At 37.2% G+C, this 25,079-nt stretch overlaps 1 protein-coding gene across 50 annotated transcripts in view; it reads left to right on the forward strand.

Annotated features, from left to right (window-relative positions):
* Positions 1-25,079, forward strand: part of trdn (triadin) — a 123,463-nt gene that overhangs the window by 91,509 nt on the left and 6,875 nt on the right. For 36 of the 50 annotated variants that reach the window (XM_088626950.1, XM_088626949.1, XM_088626948.1 and 33 more), the window contains 11 exons: positions 1,539-1,565; positions 2,908-2,946; positions 3,666-3,704; positions 4,546-4,593; positions 4,945-4,971; positions 6,062-6,097; positions 11,988-12,050; positions 12,179-12,226; positions 13,927-13,953; positions 14,957-15,007; positions 21,611-21,640. In XM_088626950.1, the coding sequence (XP_088483076.1) occupies positions 1,539-1,565; positions 2,908-2,946; positions 3,666-3,704; positions 4,546-4,593; positions 4,945-4,971; positions 6,062-6,097; positions 11,988-12,050; positions 12,179-12,226; positions 13,927-13,953; positions 14,957-15,007; positions 21,611-21,640 (435 nt within the window). Of the gene's footprint in view, positions 1-1,538; positions 1,566-2,907; positions 2,947-3,665; positions 3,705-4,545; positions 4,594-4,944; positions 4,972-6,061; positions 6,098-11,987; positions 12,051-12,178; positions 12,227-13,926; positions 13,954-14,956; positions 15,008-21,610; positions 21,641-22,425; positions 22,517-25,079 lie in introns of all 50 variants that reach the window. The other 14 variants (XR_015935545.1, XR_015935546.1, XR_015935547.1 and 11 more) reach the window with 14 other exon arrangements.

Consider the following 25,079-nt stretch of genomic DNA (forward strand, 5'->3'; position numbering starts at 1 on the left):
AATATTTGTACTACAGGCACAACAAAGCAACTCTAGCAATCAGCCATACATGGAATATAAATGGAAAATGTTGAATTATTTGCCTTTCACATCCAGCTTCTGCACTAGGACTTGGCTGGAAATCTTTCTCAATGCAGAAGAGAAATGCAATTGCTTTTCACAGAGTAGTGCAGAAGCATGCCAGAATCTGAATCCATCATATAAGAGTCCAACGCAGAAACTGACTGTTACAAGCCAGTGTTGATGCTGTACAGTATATGCTGCACAATTAAACTGATTAAATTTTAATGAATTTCAATACAAAATTAGTTGATCAGCAAAAATACATCTTAGAATAAAGAAATAGCCAGTGAAATCCCACATCAGGATACTAAATTAACATGGATCACCATAAACAGAAAAAAAATAGTTTTAAGACATGATTTTTTTTTAAATGAATCGTTATTAGGGAAATTCAGTCATTCTGCTTTCCTATATTGCTACAGTATATTGGCATGATATGATGTCTGATAGTTTGATCAATCAATTAGTCAATTTATGTCTGGAAACACCCAGTCATCTCTCTAGGTGGTAATGATTCTGACATTTACTTATATTGCTCTGATTCACAGTGAAAAGTAAACATTTTAATGATACCATGTAATTTAATTTTTCATGCAACTCAGTCAGGAAAGTTGGTTGGTTCAAGGGTATGTTTTTCTCAATGATAATGAGTCTAAACACAGGCAGGCCAAATCTTCCAATTACATGATGCAAACCCCAGCATACCGATGAACTAACCTTCCAGGACTCCCTTTTCTGGGAACAGAATCTCCTTAGAGTTTTTTAGACTCCAATAGCCTGTCAAATGCTTAATGGACAAGAAATAACAAAGCAATTTCTCCTTTTGTGTTTTGTTGTTATGTTATTCACGCTGGCATAAAGTCACTATAGTCCTTTCCTTGGGAAGTTGTCGCTTTTGGCCTGGATTGTTTTACTACTTACTCTCTTATACGTATATTTTGTTTTTCAGGTTTGGTTTATCAAATGCTGGAAAGTCTAAATAATCAAACATTGTGTCGCTAGGAGTAAAATAAATTTCTAAACATGAATGTGACAGAGTTCAAACCTCATGATTTATCTGAAAATTAAAGTTAGTTTTCAGAATGTGATATCGTGACTTGACTGTTTAAGTCAAATCAAAATGCACTTTAATTAGCTGCAACACTGCCACTTAAGAAGTTCATGTAGGGAGCTGCATCAGCATGTGTAGGCTACAAAGGAACAAGTAAAGGTTCATTCTCTGCTGAATGGAAAAGAAAAGAAACACAACGTTTCAGCTGTGGAGACGTCTTCAGATGGCAACCTCATTAGGGCTCCACAGCCAAAACGCTGTGTCTCTTTTCTTGGAATAAACCTTTGCCTGTTCCCACACTGTCATTAAGACTAGCTTTTATGTTAGGCTAATAACATTATAGACAACTCTTCTGTATTTGATGCTGTATGTACAGTTTATAAATTACAGTATGTTTATGCATTTACTTTGTTTGTTCATACAGAAAAACTTCAAAAACCTAAAGAAAAAAGTATGTATTTATAATCTTGAACAATGTTGTGAAAAATGCTTAAACTAGCATGCTGCTTGAAAGGGAGAAACTGGTTGTACCTGTATATGCTGTGGAAAAATGGTTACATGTTTAATGTCATATCATATGTACAGTGTGTATTATTATTCACTAGCAGGCTATCAGTTATTAAGGCAAATTGAATGAAATGTGTACATTATGACAACAATGCAGTGTGTCATAATGAAGAGGTTGAAAAAGTGCGTGCTTGTTTCAACACTTTATTAAAATATTATTATTGCTTAATTAAAATATTCAGAAAATATCAAAATGAAAGTAAAATGAATAAAAGAAAACAACAAACAGCATTTATTATAATCATGCTTTAAATAGAAGAAACATAAAATGAGAATACATGCTATTGTACTCATTTAATTGGATCCTTTTGCAAACAAATAATACAAATATAACACAAGAATACAAAAACTGCAGTAACTGTTTACAAGAACAAACAATATCTTTGGAAAATGAATTGCCAGCCTTTTCTGTTTCTTATTTAGAAATATGACCATTAGGTACTGCAATATTGATTTTTTTAATAGTGCCTTCACTTAATCCTTCCATTTCAATTTTCCTACTGCTGACAAAATCAATGTCAGGTTTGGAAAAAGGACGTTAGACCTCTCAAATAGAAATGTGTATCATACGTGAAGTACAAATACCTGAATTCTCACGTGAACGGGGGCAGACCCTGGGAGCTGTTTAAAATGGTTCTCTTCATTCACTAGCTGTAAAGTATAGTGACTCCTTAAATATCAATGATGTGTGAAAATGTATCATTTTACTAGTCCATTATTTTGTGATAGACCTTTTTCTCTATGGACACTTCCAATCCTAAATGTAGAATAATTATTTTAGAAAGAGCAGACATTACTGTGGGTTCATTAAGCCAGACACCAAAGCTTCAAATTGCTTATGGAATTCCGTGCACAAGATTTCAGAGAGTCATTAACTAAATGTTAAGGGCATTTGTAATGTATTTACAGTAGTTACTGATTATCCTTGGTTCATTGGTAAATAGTAATCTTATTATAATTAAGTTTTTATTATAATGGCATTTTCTCTTTTTAAACCTACAATTCCAAGATTGTTGCCACAATAACAACTGCATGAGACAATGTTGCAAATTCCTTTCTGAACAATAATTAAAATATAACCCTTTGTGTCTGCTTTGTTTTTAGCAGAAGAAGCCCTAACATTAGTATGACTATACTGTGCATGCTCATGGAACGCGTTCATGTTAACGGTTCAAACTGCAATAAATTATGTGAGTTGTGTTACTTACCATTGTTCTCCCTTACAGAGTCAGAGGCTGTGAAAGTTGAAAAACCAGCCAAGCAAGGTAGGACAAACTACACCCACTTATCTAATTTTATTTTATTTTATTTATTTATCTTTTCTTTTGCTTTTCATAATGCACTTTCAGAATTTCATGATAACATCTCCCTTTGTTTTAAAAGATCAAATCAAATCAGCAGTATGTACAGTGTACAATATATGTTCTGATGTCTTAGCTGTGGCTCAGTAATTAAAACTGGGTTTAAACTATTCCATCTCATATCAAGCCAAAGTACCAACAGTGTGTAATGAAACTTGATACCCAGTATGTACTGTACAGTACGTACAGTAAGCACTATATATAATATATACACTGTGATGCCACAATGTTAGGTCACCACAGGTGTTGTCACTGTCCTGGAAACACACTCCAAACATAAGCCACAAGGTTAAGTGTGCTTTTCATTTGTAACAGTGTGAGTAATACATCCACCATCAAAGAGCATACTGTAACAAAGTAAAAGAACAGCTAGCCCTGGGCTCCTGGTTATCACTCCATCACCAAAACTAACTGATTAGGTGTGAAAGTGGCTGCTTTCTGGCATTTACAGAAAAGAAGACCTTCTTTATTATATTATAATGTCCAAGGTGGTTTGAACCCCTAATATTAGTATGACTTTCGATTGTGTGTGTACATTGCCCACGTAAAGTGTTCACTCGTTAACGGCTCAAACTCTAATTAATTGTGTCAGTTATGCTACTTAACATTATTCTCCCCAACAGAATCAAAGGCTGCAAAAGTTGAAAAACCAGCTAAGCAAGGTAGGACAAATTTCCTTTGGAGAGACTAACCAAGCAATAACCATGCATCTGCCACAAGAGGCTCCTAAATGGGGCCTCTAACACTTGAAAATACGTTTCACCTGGTGGATGTTGGTCACAGATTAAATTATTGAATAAAGGTTGGGATGTGCATTATATACATAGATGTGTGAGTATGTCTGTTTATATAAGAAGGGGATCCACAGTGATTGTGGTGGTTGGTAACGAGCTTTTACAATCTTTTACTAATGAGGGTGTAACAAAACTTCTAAATAAAGCTCCCTAGACTTTAAACAGTTATCAGCTGGGTGTTTTATGTGTGTAGATCCCCGTTACCACGTACTGTATGAGGCTTTATATTCACTCTATACATATATAGGGGATGGTATGACCGGCTGGCATCTTACAGCTTCTGGGATATGGAATTGATTTCCGGATTGGGTCGCCTTCTGTGAAGAGTTTGCATGTACAGGTTTAACTATACTTCTGTATATAACACTGAAGTATTTAAAATAAAAGAGTTCTGTGACCAGATGGTTGATCGTTCGAGTATAAGAGTGGTGCCGTAGTAACAGAGACGGGCTTGTTCCATGTCAGCTGAGCCAGTCTGACGAGATGCGACCTACTCATTGACAAGACCTGCATTCTCTAATAGCTTTGATTATGGCTGATTATTCATATCCAAGCTGGTTATAAAATGTTCTTTATTTTCCAAAAACATGTAGTCTGTTGTGGTTAGTAGCAAGGATCTCATTCACCCATGTTTTTGAAGGCAGCCAAAAATACTGACTTCAACCACATGGGTAATGTGTTCGTCCTCGTTTTATTTTTCTATTCTCAGTTTTAAATGCACTGCCATGCCATCTCCACTCCCTGTATGCACATCACGGTAATTATCAAGCCTACAGTATACACATGACCTCCCTATAAGCTCCATTCAAATGACTCAGAACTGCTCTTGCTAGACATGAAAAGGTGGAGAAATGCTCACATCACAGCACTTCCTAAGTATATACAATAACAAGACTCTCGGATTAGTCGGAGATAATGCAGCTTACATTTCCACCAAACGGGTCTTGGTGTGATATGGAATAACCCCGTTGTTCTTTTGTGTTCTATCTATTTCACATTTTTATGTTTATATCTTTTGTATTATACAGTTTTCAATTTCTAGCAAATTTTAAAATAAAAAAATGTAGCTGTGATTATTTTAAGGACATGTCATGTGTTTTCCTTCTAGTCAAGAAAGCCAAAGGCAAAGTCACAAGTATGTACAGTACAGTATATGTATGGTGAATGTGCTACTTCTTGCTTTGCGGAAAGCCTTATACGGTATGAAGCACTAAAGTAAATAGTGGCTGATATTAACAACAACAACAGCTTTACATGACTTTTATGAATAAAATATTCTTATGCATTAAGGTAACATTTTTTTATTCAGATAAATAGTAAAACCTTTATTCCTGTGTATACTGTGTGATATTTAATTCAGTAAATATCCCACTAGCAACTGCTGTTTTTTTGCTTAATGACTGATAGAGCTCTCCTCTGGCTGCTCCACACATGAGTATAACTGTTGACACATATGCAGCCCCAACAAAAAAAGTCATTTTAAAAAGACAAAGCTGTGCCTTGGAGCTTTTTCTAGGTTGCCAGTGACACAACCCTACTCTGGAAACTAGCTGAAGAGATGTCTTACGTTATTTTCCTTGCCACAGAGATTCCTATTTCTGTCTTTATTTAAATCAATGTGCCTATGAAGACAGTCCCATGCACATGACTCTCCTTGAGGCTTCCTCCTAAATTTCCTCAGATGTTTGTTGGTTTTTATAGTTTTTTTTTTGTTGGCAGACATCATGCAATTACAAGTAATAGGTTTATTCCATGCTGAAAAAAAGAAGAAAGAGAACACAACGTTTCGGCCGTGGAGCCTTCTTCAGGTGTGACACACCTGAAGAAAGCTCCACGGCCGAAACGTTGTGTTCTCTTTCTTCTTTTTTTCAGCATGGAATAAACCTATTACTTGTTCCATTGCAGCCTACGCATGCTGACGCAGCTACCCACCTGAGCTATCATGCAATTACACTGAAAGTATACATATCACAGACTATCATGTTTTATAAATTTAAACTAAAACATAATTTTGGTTGGCCTTCAAATTTAGTGCAAAGAAATAGCATGATAACTCACAAACATTTGGGACAGGTTTGATATAATTAAGTACTCTTTACCTACTAATACCTTAATTTACTCATTACAAAGGCAGCAGTAAAAGAAAAGTCTTTAGAAAGTCCCTGTTTATATTATCGTATTCTAATCCCTTAATGTATTTTTCCATTTTATTTTTCAATATGCAGAAGAAAAGGCCAAGGAAATCGTACACACTGCTGAAGGTACTGTATGTGAGGAAACGACTTTAGTGTACAATAATCCACAATGTGTGAGAAATTTCAAAAGATATTTTTATCCCACATATTTTCACTAAGGGTCATAAGTTTGTAGAGTAAGTTTAAAGCATTTTGGCTTGAAAATCTTTCTGTGGCATTTTAAATACATTTTAAGACTTCATCTAAAGTATTTAGTGTGGGCCTTTTAGGATGTAAAATTTTTTAAAAATTGTAAAGATTTTCTGTTTTTTAATGGAAACCGATAGGTGATTCTAAGGGAGAAGCGGGTGGTGCTTCACCCCTTCCTCTATCATTCAATTATCTCTTTCCTACTTAAACCCTAACCCTGCTAACACACACGTCTAGAGTTTTTTTAATTCACCTTACTTGAATTCTGAGCGCTAGACCTATTATGGCTCGCAGGCCTAATTCGCCGTCATCTTCAGACCACCTTCCTCTCCTCCAGGACCTTGAAGAGTCTCCACGCCGTTCGATTTCACTGTTTCACCATCTCAACCTTCCAATTTTCCACCTAACCCACCTCTCTCCCCCGTCACCGATGCTTCTACAGCCTCTCACATTATGCCGTTCAAAATGCTGCTGCACCACATCGGATACGCCGACTTGTCTCTTTTACAAGAACTGGCCTCTTCCAAGGCTCCTCAAATCACTGTTCGACAGATGTATTTCCATTCCACCTCACTCTGACCATTTAGCCCCCTTTTTTCTACTTTTATCCGACTCCGTTTCAGCTCTACTAGTTCTCCATCCTTCTCTCTCTACAGCAATACCTGCAGCTCCGCCCTTTGCAAATCAGACAGCCCCTCCTCCTCCTCTCAACTCTCCAGTGCCACTTCTCCTCCACAGCTACCCAGCTCTTTCTCAAGCTCTCAAACCACTTTCTCGCTCTGTAGCTGATATTAACTCCCATCTGCTCAAGCTTGAAAATTCTTTCATTCAGCTCCGCCTCCTTCAGCCCTGCCCATCTTCAGTCTTTTTTCCTCCTCTCCACCTTCAGTACAGCTAAAGCCTCAGACTCGATGCTCCTCTCAGGCCACCCTCATTTTCGCTGCCAGATTCTTGAGGGTAAAGAAGTCAATTCAGTTTCTCTCATACTAGATGGTTCTGATCGCAATTACTGAGTAGTGCAATCTGGAGATCTCCAGTCACTCTAAATCGTAGGATCCACGACTTAATAATAATAATAATAATAATAATAATAATAATAATAATAGCTTACACTTATATAGCCCTTTTCTGGACACTCCACTCAAAGTGCTTTACAGGTAATGGGGACTCCCCTCCACCACCACCAATGTGCAGCATCCACCTGGATGATGGCAGCCATAGTGCGCCAGAACGCTCCCCACACACCAGCTATCAGTGGGGAGGAGAGCAGAGTAATGAAGCCAGTTCATAGAGGGGGATTATTAGGAGGCCATGATTGGTAAGGGCCAATGGGAAATTTGGCCAGGACGCCGGGGTTACACCCCTACTCTTTTCGAGAAACGCCCTGGGATTTTTGACCACAGAGAGTCAGGACCTCGGTTTTATGTATCATCCGAAGGACAGCACCTGTTTACAGTATCGTGTCCCCATCACTATACTGGGGCATTAGGACCCACATGGACCGCAGGGTGAGCGCCCCCTGCTGGCCCTACTAACACCTCTTCCAGCAGCAACCTTAGTTTTTCCCAGGAGGTCTCCCATCCAGGTACTGACCAGGCTCACACCTGCTTAGCTTCAGTGGGTTGCCAGTTGTGAGCGCCGGGAGTGGACTGCTACTGCTTGTCTTTGTTTTGCTTTACTAAATTTTCAGTTTGAACCAATTTGTAATTTATCCAATCTTCCTGTTCAAAGGCATGCCCCCATTTGAATATTCATAACCTGGCGGTCTCACCCCCTCTGTAGAATGATCCGTCCCCCTGCTCCATAATGATTATCTTCTTTCTTCTAACAGCTGAGTTTTAAAAGGTTTTCTCATTGGCTCCTTCCTAGAGTCTCCTCTTCTTCATTTTGGATCATCCCCTTTTGGTATTGCTTTTCGTAAGCTTTCCAGCAGAAAAGCCCTATCACTTTAGATCAGGGGCGTAGCCAGAAATTGATCTTTGGGTGGGCCTGTGCAAAAGCGGGTGGCACGGGCTCTAACTGACTGTCCTGCCATAGGGGCACCCCTCCAATTTACAATCTAATCCTCAAGTGATATAATCAAACAGTAGAATTTGCGGAACCTTATACATACATACTGTCTCTCTCACACACAAAGGTTAAGCAACAAATACCTAGGCTGCCGTATGCTACTGTGCCAAGCGGACACACACACAAAAACAATCAGTGCCTACCTCTGTGGTGAGATTTTGGCCTTCTAGACCAGACGCAGTCGCCGGGGCTTGGAATTGAATATGCCGATAATCTCGTCACTCAGAGAGTCAGCAAATTCCTTTAAATGACAGCTACTGTAGTTTGCAAAGGTCTCTCATATTGTCTTTAGCTAAACAAAAGCTGCAAGAGCTCATTTTCACTTGTTGCTTGTAAGTATTTCGTATGCCTGCTTTTAGATTGTTTAGTTGTTTTACAAGTTACTCTGAAGTTAATATTTTATTGCAAAACACAATGAACACACCGATAAACGCAAGATTCAAAATCTGTCTGAAATATTATATTTAAAATACCATGCAGGGTTTACCATGCCTTTAAACATTTAAACATAAGCAGACTTTAGCATAACATACCAGAAGAACATGTACGCACGTATGGGTTTCAGAGGTTGGAGTAAATGCATCTCCCCAAGGGTAATATCGAGTGAGGCACCATGAGAATAAAAACTGTGAAGGTATTAAAATATTAAATTCTGAAAATCTTATTTGATCCTTCATGATGCTTTTAAACTTGTATGAAACCCACAAAATCAGTATTTGTATTTTGATGCCAGAAGACACCTAATTTGGAAATTCGTAACTTACTTCCCACAAGACTTAACACTGAATTGGTATAGTCGCATTACAGTGTTAACTAATTAATTGTACCTTTAATTGGAAGAATAGTCTGTTAATAAAAGCGTGAAATACATACTTGGGATGTATTTTAGCTCTGTAAATGGTGTTCAATTAAAAATACTGCAGGGAATTTAGAGGCGATATGTATAATTATCTGTAAAAGGGACACTCGCATCTATCCGTCAATACTATTTTAATGTTATTTAGGCATTCCAAAACTTGGGATTTGTTTACAGGAGAAATTGTAGAACCTCTTCGTACTTTAAGCAACAGCTACACATGCACCTTCCCACTGCATTTAAATAATTTTCTTATTGGTCACAAAAGATACAGCGAGCCAATAGCAAATAATATACGATGAAAAAAACAAACACATAACATTAAAAAGCAAATCATGTAACGCAAACAAGGAAAAAAATCTTAAATTACTTTTGACTGATTGGGTAGGCCTAGGATCCATCAGGGTTGGCCTGGGCTCATCCAATCCCACCTGTGACTACTCCCCTGCTTTAGTAACAGTTAAATTTGCACCTTCCTCCCAACAGCTGTCTCTCCTTTCATTTCAGATTTTGAAATTATTGCTTATGTGACTTGCTATCCTAGTCGGCACATTTAAATTATCCCCATTATGTGTTTAGTCATTTAGTCGTGTCCGACATTTTGTGACCTCATGGACTTTAACATGCCAGACCTGTCTGTCAACAACTGCTTCTCTGAGTTCTTACAAATTCATATTCATATCCGCATTATACCTCAAGCCAAATCTTTGTCCCATCTTGCTTTCTACAACCATCGTCTCTCAATGCCCAATTAACTATATCAGCTGACGCTCGGAAGGATAATAAACTGTGGACCTCTACTCCATCTTCAGAACTGCCTCTCTCTTTTCTACTCTGCGTGACCTCCCCCTTTTCTCTAGTCTTTCAGTAATATGCGATGCTCAGTGGGTTTTTTTCTCTCTCCTTATAATCATCAGCCCTTCTAGACCTCTACCCTACTGTTGCTGCCATCCATGTCTGTGACACCTCAAGACCAGTGATCAATCTTATTTCTGATTTCTGAAATCCACTACTTCCGTTACCGATAAAGGAAGATTCTCTTCCCCTAGTTTCAAGTTTCCTTCGCCATCTCACCTGGATTTCCTTCAGCTCTAGCAAGAATCACCTCCCTGGCCTTTCCAATGCTCAACCAACACTTTTTACTGTTCGCAGTTACCCAAATCTCTCATCCTCATGCCCATCTCAGCTCTTTTCCCCTTTAAGTTCCGAGTTTCGGTTTCTTTGGTCATCTTGAATCAAATCTTCACCCAGTTTCAATGGACATGTTACTACATGCTTTAGCCCATCTGCCCACACAGCCTACTCTTCTGCCAGGACTGCATGCTCTCCCTTTCCCCCATTCCACCGCTCACCTTTATTTCCATTTTAACTTCGCTCTTCTCGCTGTTTTCCAAGTGCAACAGGATCTTACCTCTGGGATTCAGTTCCACCTCACATTTCAGTCTCTTTAATGTCCTCACTGCTTTCTATTCCAGCACTCCATCTTTCACTTCGTGGAATCCAGAGACAACACCTCTAAGAGTTCCTTCCAGGAAGACTATCTCCTCCAATATCCTCCTCCTTTTTCCCAAGACAAGGCCATTTTACCCCTTCAAGGATGCGCTTATGGATGCAATGTTTTTGACTGCCACAGATTCTAAGAACCGCAATTGCTAGTTTGTCTGTATTCCGTTTTCCAGAATTGAGTGACCTGACTTGTACCTCAGTCTCTCATTTGTCTATGATATTTTAGCCTGATCCACTTCGATGTGGATACTTCAGTACCCAGATACATGTTTTCTCCTCAGCTGTGACTTTCAATCTACAATGCTGGTCTCAACCCTCAATTTAGTCTCCTCGTTCCTTCAGCTGCCATCTCCACTGCCCAAGCTATCCTGGATATTCAACTTATTTAAACAGGCCAGCCATCCACCTCTGCAGTCCACCTTTACATCAACACCACTCTCTCAGGCATTTCAGCTACTCATTATCTATTGATGGGTTTTCCCTGAATTGGCACGTAGGGTTTTTTCCTCTCCACTTTGCAGTCAGGCTCACACATAGCCTCTTCACCTTCTTCTCCTGTTCTTTTCTCTTGTTTGTTTTAATTTTGCATTGGCACACACTTCGTTTACAACACTTAAATCTGAAGAATATAAGATACATTTTATTGATGAGAGTTATCTTGAAAAATAAAGCTGAAAACAGGAAAATATACACTTAAAGAAACTGTAACTGTATCTCATTTTGACTTAACCTTAAGCATTTAGTACTGTCAACACCATGAGAAAGTTTGGCATCATACATTCTGGTATAGTTAAAGCAGCTGGATATAAGGAGGTGTTTCACAAAACCTTTGAAACAGGATTCAAATTTCTTCCTACTGTAATTCTTTTAACAGACAAGACATTTAAGTCGTATTTTATTTTTAATACGGATGAATAAATGTAATATATTTCTGGATATTCTGTCTTATCACTATGTAACAGAATACAGGCTACTTAAATTGTGAACTGCAGGTCAGACATCCATTCTAATTCCCTCATGAATGCAGAGACAAGCATCTGTGTTTGTCACTAACTACAGTATTACATACACTTCCAGAGGAGGGAACTATCCTCTTTGATATTGATTATAAATATTATAAAACCAAGAATGTATATATTTTTTAATGTAAATCATGATGATCCAAATACTTCAGTATTGGCAAATGTAAAAAATACCATTAGATCTAAAGAAGCTGATACTGTCCTGTTAAATATAATTTATATAATTTAAAAGAAGTAGAGGAACTAAAAGTAAATTTGACTTGATTTGTTGCTGATTTTTGAGGATTCTTTTTCACATTGTGTTTTTTTTTAGCCAAGTTAACCAAAAGCCTTCATCCACCAAAAGAGCACCCACCAGTAAAAGCTCCCTCAACTCGTAAGTACTTAAGAGTGACAGTAATTTGTTTTAGTACCCAGTCCAAGTATTCAGTCATCAACAGCAAAAATAGCGTTTTGGGAATCATGTTAAATTAATCTTGTTAAAATATGTTTAATGTTGTATAGAGCATGAAGCAATAAATCAGGAAAAAGAAACACCTTCTGCCAAATCAGGTATCTGTTTGTTCACATTCTGAATCTTCTGATTTCTACTCTCCCATCTAACTAATTCCATAGTGACTAACGGTGTGTCACCACTTTCTGGCAGAAACTAAAGGTCAAAAAGGATCACTATAAAACTGGTGATGCGTGTAGAAATAGAGTATCAGCTATAAAGTAGATACAATACCCAATCTATATAAATATGACTTCAGAAACAAAAACACATACTGTACCATATGGTAATTGAATACCAATTGAAACAAGTGATTTCCACTTTTTATTTTTGAGACCAAAAATTTGTTTTTCTAGCATTTTTCCCTCCTGTTCCTCATGCCCAGTTCTATATATAGAATGGTGTATCATCACTGTGACTGTACTTTAAAGTACAGTAGTTTAAGGATGCTAATATATACAGTAGCACAAATCTTCCTTGCAGGTCTACTTTTCAGGACATTAGTGGTGTGCTGTCTTGATGTGCTCAGAGGGTCTCTACTTAGCCTTAATGATGGCTCAGTTAGTACTGATTATTTTGCCACATATACTGTGTAGAAGAATACTTTGGCCACTCACTTCTGATTTCTTCATGAAACAATAAAAACAGAAAGATGTCATGTTTGAGTTATGCTATGCGTCTTGAAAGAATGCATTGTTTTAAAGAACAGAAATAGCCCAGTCTTGTCTGTCTGAGTGCCTTTACATGACAGAAAGTGAAGGCATACGACATTCTGGAGCACCTTATCACCAATAAAGTGCAGGAAAGAGATTTTAATTTTGCATGTAGTGTGAGGGAGGAACTAAAGAGATTTGAAGTAGGATTGTAATTTATCATATTTAGAATAATATTCTCATTTTGAGTTTGTGCAAAGGTGCCCTTAGTTGCAAAGTTTTTGGTTTCCCTGCTTAAATTTATACAGGTTTATTTTATGTTTTTGTATTTCTTTAACAGTCATTGATGTGCTGCTTGATGTTTAATACTCTAACAATTTTGCCTACGTTTACTTGCTGTTTGCAACTAACTTCAAAACGATTGCAAGTATGCTTTAGAAAATTAACTCTGTATTTCACAAAATGCTCGAGTTTTTTTTGCATTTTGTTTGAATTCTGTGTTATTGCCCCTCAATAAATTCTGCTGTTTGAGATGATCTGAGTTATAGAGCATCCATCAGAAAACTAGAACAAGAATTCAAATGCTTTAACCCAGACGAAAAATAAAAATTGAGAATTTGTGCTTTTCAAAAGTGTTTCATAGAATTGTTAAAATACATGGTTCACTTGACTAAACTACAATATTGTTTTGTGTGTCTTCATTGCAGTTCATTAATAAAGTTCAGAAGTAAACAAGCCCCATTTTCTCCAAACCCATATTGAATGAAAGGCTCTAGATCATTCGTCAGATTATCGCGCTGTTACCATTATCAATCCCGCCACCAGAGACCTGGTTCTCCTGGGGGAGGAGGGGGAGTCTAGCTTCCATGTGCTTGTGGCCTGAGTCCTCAACCCAGTATCAATAAACACTCTTCCAAAATCACATTCTTGGGGTTTGTCTGTATCTTCTGAACTGTTACGTAGTATTTCATGGGACATGTTATGCATCAAAGTGAGTTAGATGATTACAAATAATTAGTAATTGATAAAAGTCTGGAAAAGACATTGCTGGTTTAAACCACTTAAAAATATAATATTTACATTTTCCTCATTCCATGTTTATGAAGAGCACCTAGTAGAAGCTCCAGAGACAGGTATTTCTTTTACATTTATTAATTGCGGACTTCTTAGAGAGGAAACTGTAGGTCTCAAACTTTCTGAAATGTTATTTGCCTTTTGCTATTTATTTTGTTTTACATCAGTATCGCCTATAAAATCCTAATCGTTCTTTTGATAAAGGTTGGTCTAAAATGCCCAGTCTCATGCAGACAGACAAGACTTCTAAACATAAGTACAGTACTTTAAAAGTAATTTTGAATAGTTGAGATGATCGTACTTTCAATTATAATCAATGTACAGACAACACATTGTTTGATGCTAAGCATGTTTTTTTATTTGTTTTAGCTTACTATGTATTTTTCTTTGCTTCAAACACAATCAGCTTTATATTTAATCTGCTATTGTGAAGCTAATAGCTAACAGTTGCAGAAGAGGTCATTGTTCTACAAGGCCTTCTTGTGTATGGATTTTAAAAAGTTGCATATTTGACAAAATATTTGTCTGAAAAACAGCTGATGAGGGGTCATTGGAACGTTGTTTACAGGAATAATACTGTCTAAATATGTATTAAATTAACTTTATTGTATAACAGAGCATCCAAACAATGTCATAATGCATTCAATGCAGACTTGTGCTACTAAAACAGATCAGCCTAAGTAGAAACTGAAATACTCTAAGTTATAGGACATCTAATTACTTGTCCAAATGTCTTTTGGTATGTTATATTAGGAACATCTAAGCATTTTATTCTTTCAGATTAGAAAACACGTTACCAAGAGAACCACAAACCATTAGAGTTGCCAGCTTTTATAGCTTTCAGCAAAAGCTAATTACATAACCGATATCACAGCTGGGCATCTTTAAACATGCATATGCTTTAATCACATTATTTATTCTTTTTAATTGTATTTAAATGTGTTTACTTGCAATTTAAAAATTCTATGTCCAACAATATTATATACAGTATATACTGTATATTTAGTATATAACAGAAATCAATGTTTATGTCCTGTGACACAGTCTCTTCTTGGCACTTAGGTAAACATACCGAGGTTGACAAGAAGCCTGCTAAAGAGGAGAAAATAAAAGGTAAGCAAATTGAATGTGTAATCTTAACTGATTTCAAAGTACTGGCAAGAATATTCACAGTATGTGTTCTTCCTTTTTCTAATGTAACTAATATGTTTCCAATAAGCAAAAGTCAATGTAGAGTATGTACACACACAGCAAAATAGTAACAGTATTAACAGCTACATAAGCTACAGGTATGCAATACAAAAGTAAGCAATTATAACAAATTAAAGCAATTTACTGTAAGAATTCATATAGCATTAGAAACAATCTGGGATGACACAATGGCACAGTGGTTAAAACTGCTGCTTTGTGGTGTTGGGGCCCTGGTTCAATTCCTGGAATGCTGTCTGCACTGTCTGTATGTTCTCTCCATGTTTGCGTGGGTTTACACTGGGTGCTCTGTGTTCCTCCCACATTCCAAAGAAATATGGCTTCTGGGAAAATTGCTTTGGTGTAAGTGTGTGTCAGTGTGTGCTCTGTGTTGGACTAGCGTCCTGCCCAGGGTGCATCCTGCCTTGCACTCATTGCTTGCCAGGTTAGGCTTTGCCTCCCCAGCAACCCTGTATTGGATAAAGGGGTTAGAAAATGGAAGGTCTAGAGGTATAACATTAAATAAAAACAGAGACTTAATGTCCCAACCACCCAGAACACCCTAGACCAGTGGTTCTCAAACTGTGGTACGCGTACCAGCAGTGGTGCGCGGAGCGCTGCCAGGTGGTACGCCATATGACCCATAGAACTGTGTTGTGTGCGCTGAAAAATCAGGACAGGTTTTCATATTTTCTATTTTAATACGTGTCGAATACGCAGCCTACGTACTGCGATACAGTGCGCGCTAATACCTCAGTGGACAGAGATACTCTGTAATTCTATACCACTCTATAGGAATGCGTGCTACGGACGAAGTGACCAATTGTATTTAAAAAAAACTATCTCCAGCAAATAGGAAGGTAGGAGAATGTGTGTGATTTTGGAACAATGCCAATGTTGTAAACACATGAATGCATAGAAATACGTGCTACTAACGCTTGTAATCTTGTGAGCACAGGAAAGTGTGATAGATAAAAGAAAAATATTTAAGAACTGTTCTAAGTTAATTTGAGAAAAATACACAGAGCATCTCTGTGTTTCGCTCCCATGTGCATTAAATAAAAACTTAAAATAAATACTGAAATAAAAACGGAAACGGGGAAAAATGCAAGCTTGCGGATTGCTAAAGCAGGTAAGCCTCACACTCTTTTTGAAGAACCTTATTTACCATTCGCAAAAGAGCTGACGTATTATGTGTGGAGAAAAAGCTGCTAAACAGCTCGACCTGCTGCCCCCCGCCCTGAAAGACACAGTTACTCATAGAATTATTGAAATGAAGGATTATATCAAAAGTTCGCTGATAGAGCGCGTTAAGATGAGCAGATGTTTTTCACTGCAATTAGCTGAGTCTGTAGTCAATTTGGCCAATTCACTTGTTTATGTTAGATACGAGTTTGAGGGTACGTCCCATGAGGACTTTCTGTTATGTAAGCCGCTACCAACAGGAACTACAGGAGAGCACATATTTCAGCTTCTGAATGAGTTTATCGAAGAGAATGGCTCCAGAGAGGTTGCTCCAGAAATGAATGGACGCATTGCAAAATTCACTGCGAGACCTTTGCCATCAAGAAAATGCCTGACGGTTTAAAATCTGTTAGACTCTGTTGTGAATTGTATCAAGGCTCGAAAAATGAATTCACATCTGCTTTGCTCGACTAAACAGGCTCACCCCTCTCACTGTATTGGTGCTTTTTTATTATTTTTATTTGTTATTGTTACTGTTTTTTTCTGTAAAACGCTTTGAGAAGCCACATTTAAAGGCGCTATATCAAATAAAGTTTATTATTGTAATATTTATTATATGTATGTGTGAGTGTGTGCACGCACACTCATGTTGGTCATTGAGAATTTCTGGGGTTCCTATGAGATGATGACTTGTAGGTGGTACTTGGATGCTTTGTTTGGATTAGGGGTGGTACTTGGTCCAAAAAGTTTGAGAACCACTGCCCTAGACTGTTACCAAATATTCAGACTCGTATATGATGCCTACAAAGGCCCAAAATAGAGAGATAAGTAGCCTTCTAAGCTAAGTAGCATACAACCTGCAGTTAAATCTCTTTCTCTGTAAACCTGGATGCGGCAAAATAAATGGGACCTATATCCTTCTAAAATGCACCCACATACCAGGAGAGGCCATTTTAAACCAAGATAGTTTTTATACAGGAGTTCAGAGTTCCCTAATAACTAAAGAATATTAATCTCTCTTAACAAGGTTCAAATAGCATCAGTCTTGTGTTTCCGGGGGACTGGAACAAGGATCTCTTGCCTTCGATATTTCATCTTGTTTCCCCTCCCCACCCCCACCACCACCTTGTTCTTCATTGACTTATATGATGTCTTTCTGCATTGTTGATTGACACTTAATCATTTACTGAGAATTTAATTAACTAAGGTAAACCCAGGTAAATGTTGATTGCTTTGATCACTGAATCTGGACCCCCTACATCTCAGCAAACATCCTCTTTGTTTTGGAGCAGGAAATGTTTACACTGCAAAGTGTTACCATTTTATCTACAAATCCAGCCTTTATAGAATAATATAAGGAATACATTTTAGAATAAATGGCAAATAATACGGCAGATTGTGGTGCATACAACCCACTACACCACACCGCAGTGCTCTTTTTAAAAAATATATTCTGTTGAGGGACTGCTCTACTTTGTAAAACCACCTTGCAGTGACTTCTTAACGTGATGTGTGGAACCAGTTGGGCTGTCGCCAGAAAACGCCTGGCTTCAAATCCCAGTTTAGACTTTTATTAATTCCATGCTGTATATTGAATATGTTAAATATTAAATTAATTAAAAAAATAAAGTAGGGATACAAAATAACTCAACAGGATGTATACAATAGTTTATTAATATAGCTTGTTGTGAACATGATCTGCTTCTTTCAGGTTTACATACACATTAAAATAAACTACATTTTGTCTTAATGCAAATTTCAGCAACAAGTAGTCTGGAAACAATTTTACTTTTGATTTTGATTATAAAAAATTATTTCACACATACTATACTGTAGTGTCTGTAAAACCCTACAGTATCATAATGCATAAAAACGGCATATATATATGGCATACCAATCACACTGCTGTTCATTCACGTCTATGCTACTCTTTCAGTATATCTGTTGTAGTGATTCATAGCCGTTCAGGGACGCCAAATATGTAACGTTGCCATAGCCAAAATGTAATGTAGTGGCTCTCTGAAGGCACCAGTTCTGTAGAGTTTGGGCATTTACTGAGACAATTATTAATTGTAGCAGTAAATCACAAAGTTGATTCTTTTGATGGCTTTAGAGTCCAACCATGCGACATAACTCAAACAACGCACACACACAGGTACTAATACACGAGGATACATTTATTAATACATAGAATATGCATGTAAACTAACAGATCATATCGAGAGGGTTCTCAGAATACAAAAGATATATATTCAATCAGTTACGAAGTGTTACACATATCAAGAGGACATACGTTCAGTATATCATTCATTAAGACCGTTTCGTAAATGAACTTAGTTATAACTTCTACATTAGATACTCAAACAAGTACATAACTCTTAGGAATTAAATTGATATCAACTGGTTGGGATAACAATTGAATTCTCGAGCTGTAATGCATTGAAGTTGAATACTCATCCAATCTCTGGGGATTCAGATCTCCTGCGGGCACAAAGAAACAGTTGCAGGCTGTTGCTGTCCAATCCGCGCTCTCTGGCTCCGTGCCAGGCTGTGCTGTGCGGCTTGCGACGGTGCGCTGCTGATGCTCACTGACCGGCTAGTTGGTGTTGTTTAACTAGCACAGTTTGTGCACAGGAGAAAAGATGACTGTGGGTCCCAGCAAGTCAGGAAGAGGACCGGTTCGTTCCTAATGAAGAGCTAGTTCTGAATAGTGATTCAGCTGTCCACAGTTCCGACCTGTTCACGAGGCCTGCTGCTGTTTACTCTCTGGCAACCTCCACTCTAGACTCTTAGAACAAAGGAAAGTTCTGGCACTCGGACACAGTGGCCGTTCCGTGGTTGTCCGGGCTGAGTCTCAGGATGGTCAGGAGGCGCGCTGCGAGAATGTCCTGCCCTTGGGAGCCTTCTGCTCCTGGGCCGTCCTGCCCTGGAATTCTCCTTTGAATTCCCTTTAGAACAGTCCACAGAATCCTCTCCAGAATCCCTTCTGAATCTTGTTGAATCTCTGTGTTGCCTGTTTTTACCTGGAGGAACTTCAGCTCATTGATGGCTGAAAGTTCCATGGGCATCAGAGTCCCACGTGGGTTACTCGGCCCTACCAGTCCCTGATTGGTTGATCAAGGTGAGATATGAGTCACTTACTCCTGACACTTAGGAATGCAATCCAGATGTCCAACTCGCACTCCCTAGACAGATAGGCGCCAATGGATGACCATTGATCATGATAGCCAGGCTTAGCTAAGTGCATCCCCCTTTGGGAGCTGGTTTCTTATCACAAGAAAACATCTTAAATCAGCTTGCATGAATTCTTTCTCTGTGGCTGCACCACAGAGATGAACAGAGAAATTAGGCCTAATTTGGGAAAGCTCAGAAACACTTAATTCTGCCTTATTAATAAGCCTCACCGCTACACTGTGGATATGACATCCTGTGATTCACATGTGGGGAACGTTAGGAACTGTAGTCGTTGTTCTCTTATTTGATTCATGTGGCCAATTGTTTTAAAACTACATTACTCGCTGTTACATTTATACCCCACTGCAATTTGTGAGAAAGCACTTTAATGTGGATGTAAACCTGAAAGAAGCACATCATGTTCACAACAAGCTATAATAATAAACTTTAATACTTAAGAAATCCTGATTGGAAGAAAAAAGTATTTAACCAAGATAGTTTTTACACAGGAGTTCTGAGTATATGGACAAATATACATATATATAAAAGGGTGACATTTAAATGTTTATGCCCCTTGTAAACTTGGCAGTTGACATTTGTTGTCCAGGGTGTGTGTGTGGTGAAGCAAACTTACTGGAATGCTCTGAAGCTGGCAAATAACAACATGAGTTTGTCCTGCATTAACTCACAGCTCCTTTCCATTAATACTGTGTGCCAAAATTCAAATGGGTCATAAGGAAAACCCTTAGCCTTTTTGACCAAAACAATTTTTCTCCAAGAAATAGTTGCATAAAAAAAACAATTCTTTGTTGAGGACAAAACACTGTTTGAAGGAAAACTGACGTATTGGTTTTGGCAAGTGGACTAGGCAATTGATCCTGAAGCAAGCTTATATAAAAAGTGCAGTTGCTTTATTTTACTTGTTTAAATTATTGAACTGATCTGTGTAAATAGTGAGTTCACCTATGTGCTGTAAAGAACAGTACCTCTCCATTTAAAGGCTTCTTATTCCATTAGTGGGCAAACCAAAAGCACCTACAGGTTGATGTGAAAAATGCAGCATAATGTTCACCACAACGTCTATATAGTGATTTCATCATAGGTAGCTATTCACGTTATCTCAGAATGACCTCGGCGCATGCAAATCATTCTCACAGAGAATAAAAAGCTTATTCACTTTGGAATTTCTCCTGCTGTAGCCACCACAGACAAACAGCTACTGTATGTAGATGAACCAGGTGTATCTATGAATCCTGAGCTGATCTAATGTGGTTACCCTCTGCCATCTAGCACATGGATCATCCCTCAGTGAGGTGATTGCCTGATTTCTCTAGACTAGTCTGCTAATGGTTGAAGCAGAACATTTTATTTTCTGGAAAATCACTCTAAAAGATCTCTGTCAATCTTGCTAATGCCAACCAGGTGATATTCATTACTGAAGCGTGACATGTTTGTATCTTTGGTCATTCGTGCATTAATTAAAATAAAGTCATTTTTAATGGCTATACACACATTGTCAATCACTTCTGTTTGTCAGTTTTGACTCAATTGTCAATATTAAATGTTGAGCACCTGGCTATTTTATTAAATGACACAACTTAAGCTCAGTATTTTGTTATCAGAATGAAGAATGCTACTCAGATGCTATAGTATATGCTTATTATTTCCAATTGAAATAACATTATGTATGTGCCCAAAGATCTATTGATGTAAAGCAATTAGATTGTGTTTTCATTGTGCATCAGTTTCATTTTCTGGTTTATTTTTTTCTGAAACAGTTATTCATGATTATTCACTGACCTGGGTAAAACTAGAAAGTGTACAGTATTATAATATTCCCTACTGTTGCTGGTGTTAGACCCCTGTTACTTTGCTCATTTAAAGTAATGCTGTGTAGACGAGGCATAAGAAAGGTTGGACATTAGTGGAGGCTGTTGGCCCATCTAACCCGTTTGGTACAGTAGCTACTGAATAAGCTTTCGCTATCCCTGCTTCATTCAGACTGTGCTTTCTGTTAACTTCCCTGAGCACGTTCACAATTTCACAGTTTAGAGAAAAGGAAATCAAAGTGATTTGTTGTTTGAAGTGGTCGACAATAGAATTTGTATTTATTGACTAACTTTAGTACATTTGGCTAACTACTTGAAAATGTTGTTTGTTTCTTTCCAGAAAAAGATCTGAAAACATCAAAGCCCACAAGTAAGTACAGTAGCAGCCCACGGTCCAGGCAGCAACCTTACAGTCACTATGAGTTAAAAAAGCACTAGACCACTTCCAACCACTTCAAGGCCCCTGACCCCTACACAGTATGTTATCACATCACCAGATGGGTTACTGGCATCATCTGTTAATTAGTAAGCAAGCACATCCAATAAAACGCAAGGAAGGGAAAATAACCTCAGCATGAGGGGATCACAGTCACTGCTGTGCTTTATCACAGGGTGGCACTGTCAGACAGGAAAAAGAAATGGCAAGACAACACAGCAGTCCACACAGTACTCTTTTTGCATGATACTTCATGCTGGAATGGTTTTGTACCTTTCACCAAGGAAAAATATATCGGGTGAACTGGAATCTAGTGAAGCAAAAGACTGTTCCACAAAGACTTTTGATTTCAGAAGTTCAATTATCAATAAAAAACAACACTTATAGGAACTGGATAACAAAAGTAACCATCCAGCCCATTATTTCTCTTTAAGATCTAAAATAATAAAAAAAAATGTATCAAATTAATATGGATATAAAAATAAAATGAAAATAAAAAAGAAATATTGAAAGCTGCAGGTGTCAGTGCTAAGATGTCAGCAGATTTTGGTGATTCACTAGAAAGGTTTATTTGTTAATCAGAATGTACTCCTACTGTATATTATTCTATTCTACGATTGCTTTAAAGCATGTTATAATAGTAATACAACATTACTCCTCAGTTTGTACACATTTATTTATGATTAACGCTATTATTCTTGCTGCTGTTTCATGTATAGCATCCACTTTTGCTGAAAAGGTTGTCAATCAAAGTGACGCCTAATCTTCTTAGTCAGGATCCCGGATTAAGGTATTCAGACGCTTCCACCGGTAAATTGAAGTGACTCTTCAAAAGCATTTTTTATAACAGAACAGAATTGCTAAAACATGATTCCATTGTAAATGTTTCAAAATGTAGCTCAAACTATACATGCCTAATGTGAATAAAATGGCTAAATGGACAGAGGTGAGTGTTGTTCTTTGGAAGAACATCCACATCTGGTTCATTTCAGTTTTCCAGTGGAAGAATAGCATGGTGGTTACATCACCTGTCTCTGTCCTCACTCCATTTAAAGACCACATGGGCACATTTTCATGAAAGTCTAAACATCACCATTAACATATAAATTGCCCCAGCCTGTTTAACATACTGTGTTCTTGTATGCATTTTTATATATTGTATTTTGAATCTCAGCTTTGGATGGGAACATTTCTAAAAATGAAAACACTCAGGTACATTGAAAAATGTCCTGAAGCATAAGCTTAGTTGGTGATTGGATGAAAAAGGAGTTGTCTATCATGTGCCATGCAGTCATCTGCAATCCCCATTACAAGAATATTTGCTTCTGATAATGTTCTTCATTACATATTTTAATGCAGTCAGTATTTCTGACTACCAGTGAAAACAGAAAATAACATGAAACATGAAACAACTTTGAGTCATGGCACTATACACTATACCCTAATATAATTGATTAAAAGTCTGCATTGGTCAGTGATAACATACAAATGGTTCTTACCACTAGATGAAACAAAGACACTAAATGTAGTTACGATGCGCTTTAACTTTCAGAATAATTTGAGGTTTTATGTAAGAGTCCATGCTTTGCGAAGGAAATCATTTGTGGATTTATTTATTAAATGCATAGCCAATAATATGGACTGAATTTACTGTGCTAAATAAAATTAAAATGGCCCATCACTAAAATTATTACATCTCTTAAAAAAGGCAAATAAGACATATCATACTTCCACAACATTTTGCATCTATAAATATATGACTACAATGGATTGATGCCATCTATAAAAAATAATTTGCAGCGAAGAGAAAATGTATTAATATGCCTATTTAAATCTGAATTTCAATGTTATTTTTTCACTGTTCATTAAAAAGCCATCATTATCGTACTAATGATTTGTGTACTGTTAGTATCAGGGTTTCACCAAAACTCGTTCAGTGTATCATTGTTCCTCTTGCTCATGTTCACATGACACATCTTCACTTCAGCACCACTTTCTGTTTTTGCATTTGGTTTATTTTTGCTTTTGTTTGTCAAACTGAGTTCTCCAAATATACGTTACTGCTTGCCCATTAAAAAAGTGAAACTTAAAAATGGGAAATCTGTAAGCCCTCTTAAAACAAATCAACTACTTGAAGTTTATAAACTTCAGAGGAAGACAAACTGAGAGATTCTTTGTAACCTGTGAACCTGAACAAAGCAGCAGCGCACTATAATATGGGCCAATTACTTTTTTTATTTTTTAAATAAAATTTATATTTAATATATTTGTCTTCCCATGAAAATATCCCCATGTTTACAAACTTGATTATAACAATAAACTTGATTGTTGATTTGAACAATAAAGTACATATCCAGTAATGCAACTAGTTTTCAATCACTAGTGGACTAGTTGCACAGCACTTTTCCACTAAATACCCAGACGAATTGTCACAAAGACCAGTGTAATAGATGGCAGGCTGTATAAAGCCAGAACACTTTTATGTATCATGGCTCATCTCAGGCACAGCAGTAGTTATAATTCTCTAGTACATCTGTTCTTTGCACTGTTACTCTGTTGATTAAATTAAAATGACTCCTCTAATGAAAGGGTGTAGCTGCAAGTAAAAATGAATTACAGCACATTGAGATGCTGTTTCTTCTTTATGATTTGTACGTTTCTCAAACCATTCTTCTCCTGCTTCATTCTAAGAAACTGTCACATTTTAAACGCACTCTGAGATTTAAGTGTTCTGGTGATTACAATGCAGAAGTATTGTACAGTATAATGACGTTTTTGTTGGGCGCTTCCAGGGGTAGGTGTATTTAACCTGAACTCATGTGAAATACTTTAATTGCACTCTGGTGGACCCCAGTCAACTAATTCTCTGACTGCTAAAGACTGTTTACACCAGAGCATATTTAAGTGTGTCACAGCAAGGGTTTGTGAATACAATATTTACGCAATCAGTTATTTTCTGTTTTATATTTATATTTATATTATAATAATTTAGGAGGCTTTGTAGAGTTTTGTTTTAACTTTGATTTTATAGTGTTTTGTGTTGATCAATGGCAAAAATCCCAGTTAAATACATTATGATTCTACTGCATATTGGGACACAATAACATGTGGAAACATTCATGAGGGTAATTTTGATAGCAACTGTAATTGCTTTGATCCTCGAGAAGCCTACAAATGTAAATAACAATTTATGCTAATCTGCATATTTTTCATTTATTCTTATTTTTTTAATGTCGTTGACTTGTAGTGCTATTATATTCCCAAGAAATGTCTAATAATCTAATTCTCTTCACAGTGAGGGCTCTTGGTGATGTGTATTTCTTTAATGCTCTGTCATGGGGTTTATCTTATTTTTCTTTCTGTGCACTGAATA

This window comes from Lepisosteus platostomus, chromosome 3 (assembly GCF_059453375.1).
Source record: "Lepisosteus platostomus isolate fLepPlt1 chromosome 3, fLepPlt1.hap1, whole genome shotgun sequence".
Classification (NCBI taxonomy): Eukaryota; Metazoa; Chordata; class Actinopteri; order Semionotiformes; family Lepisosteidae; genus Lepisosteus; species Lepisosteus platostomus.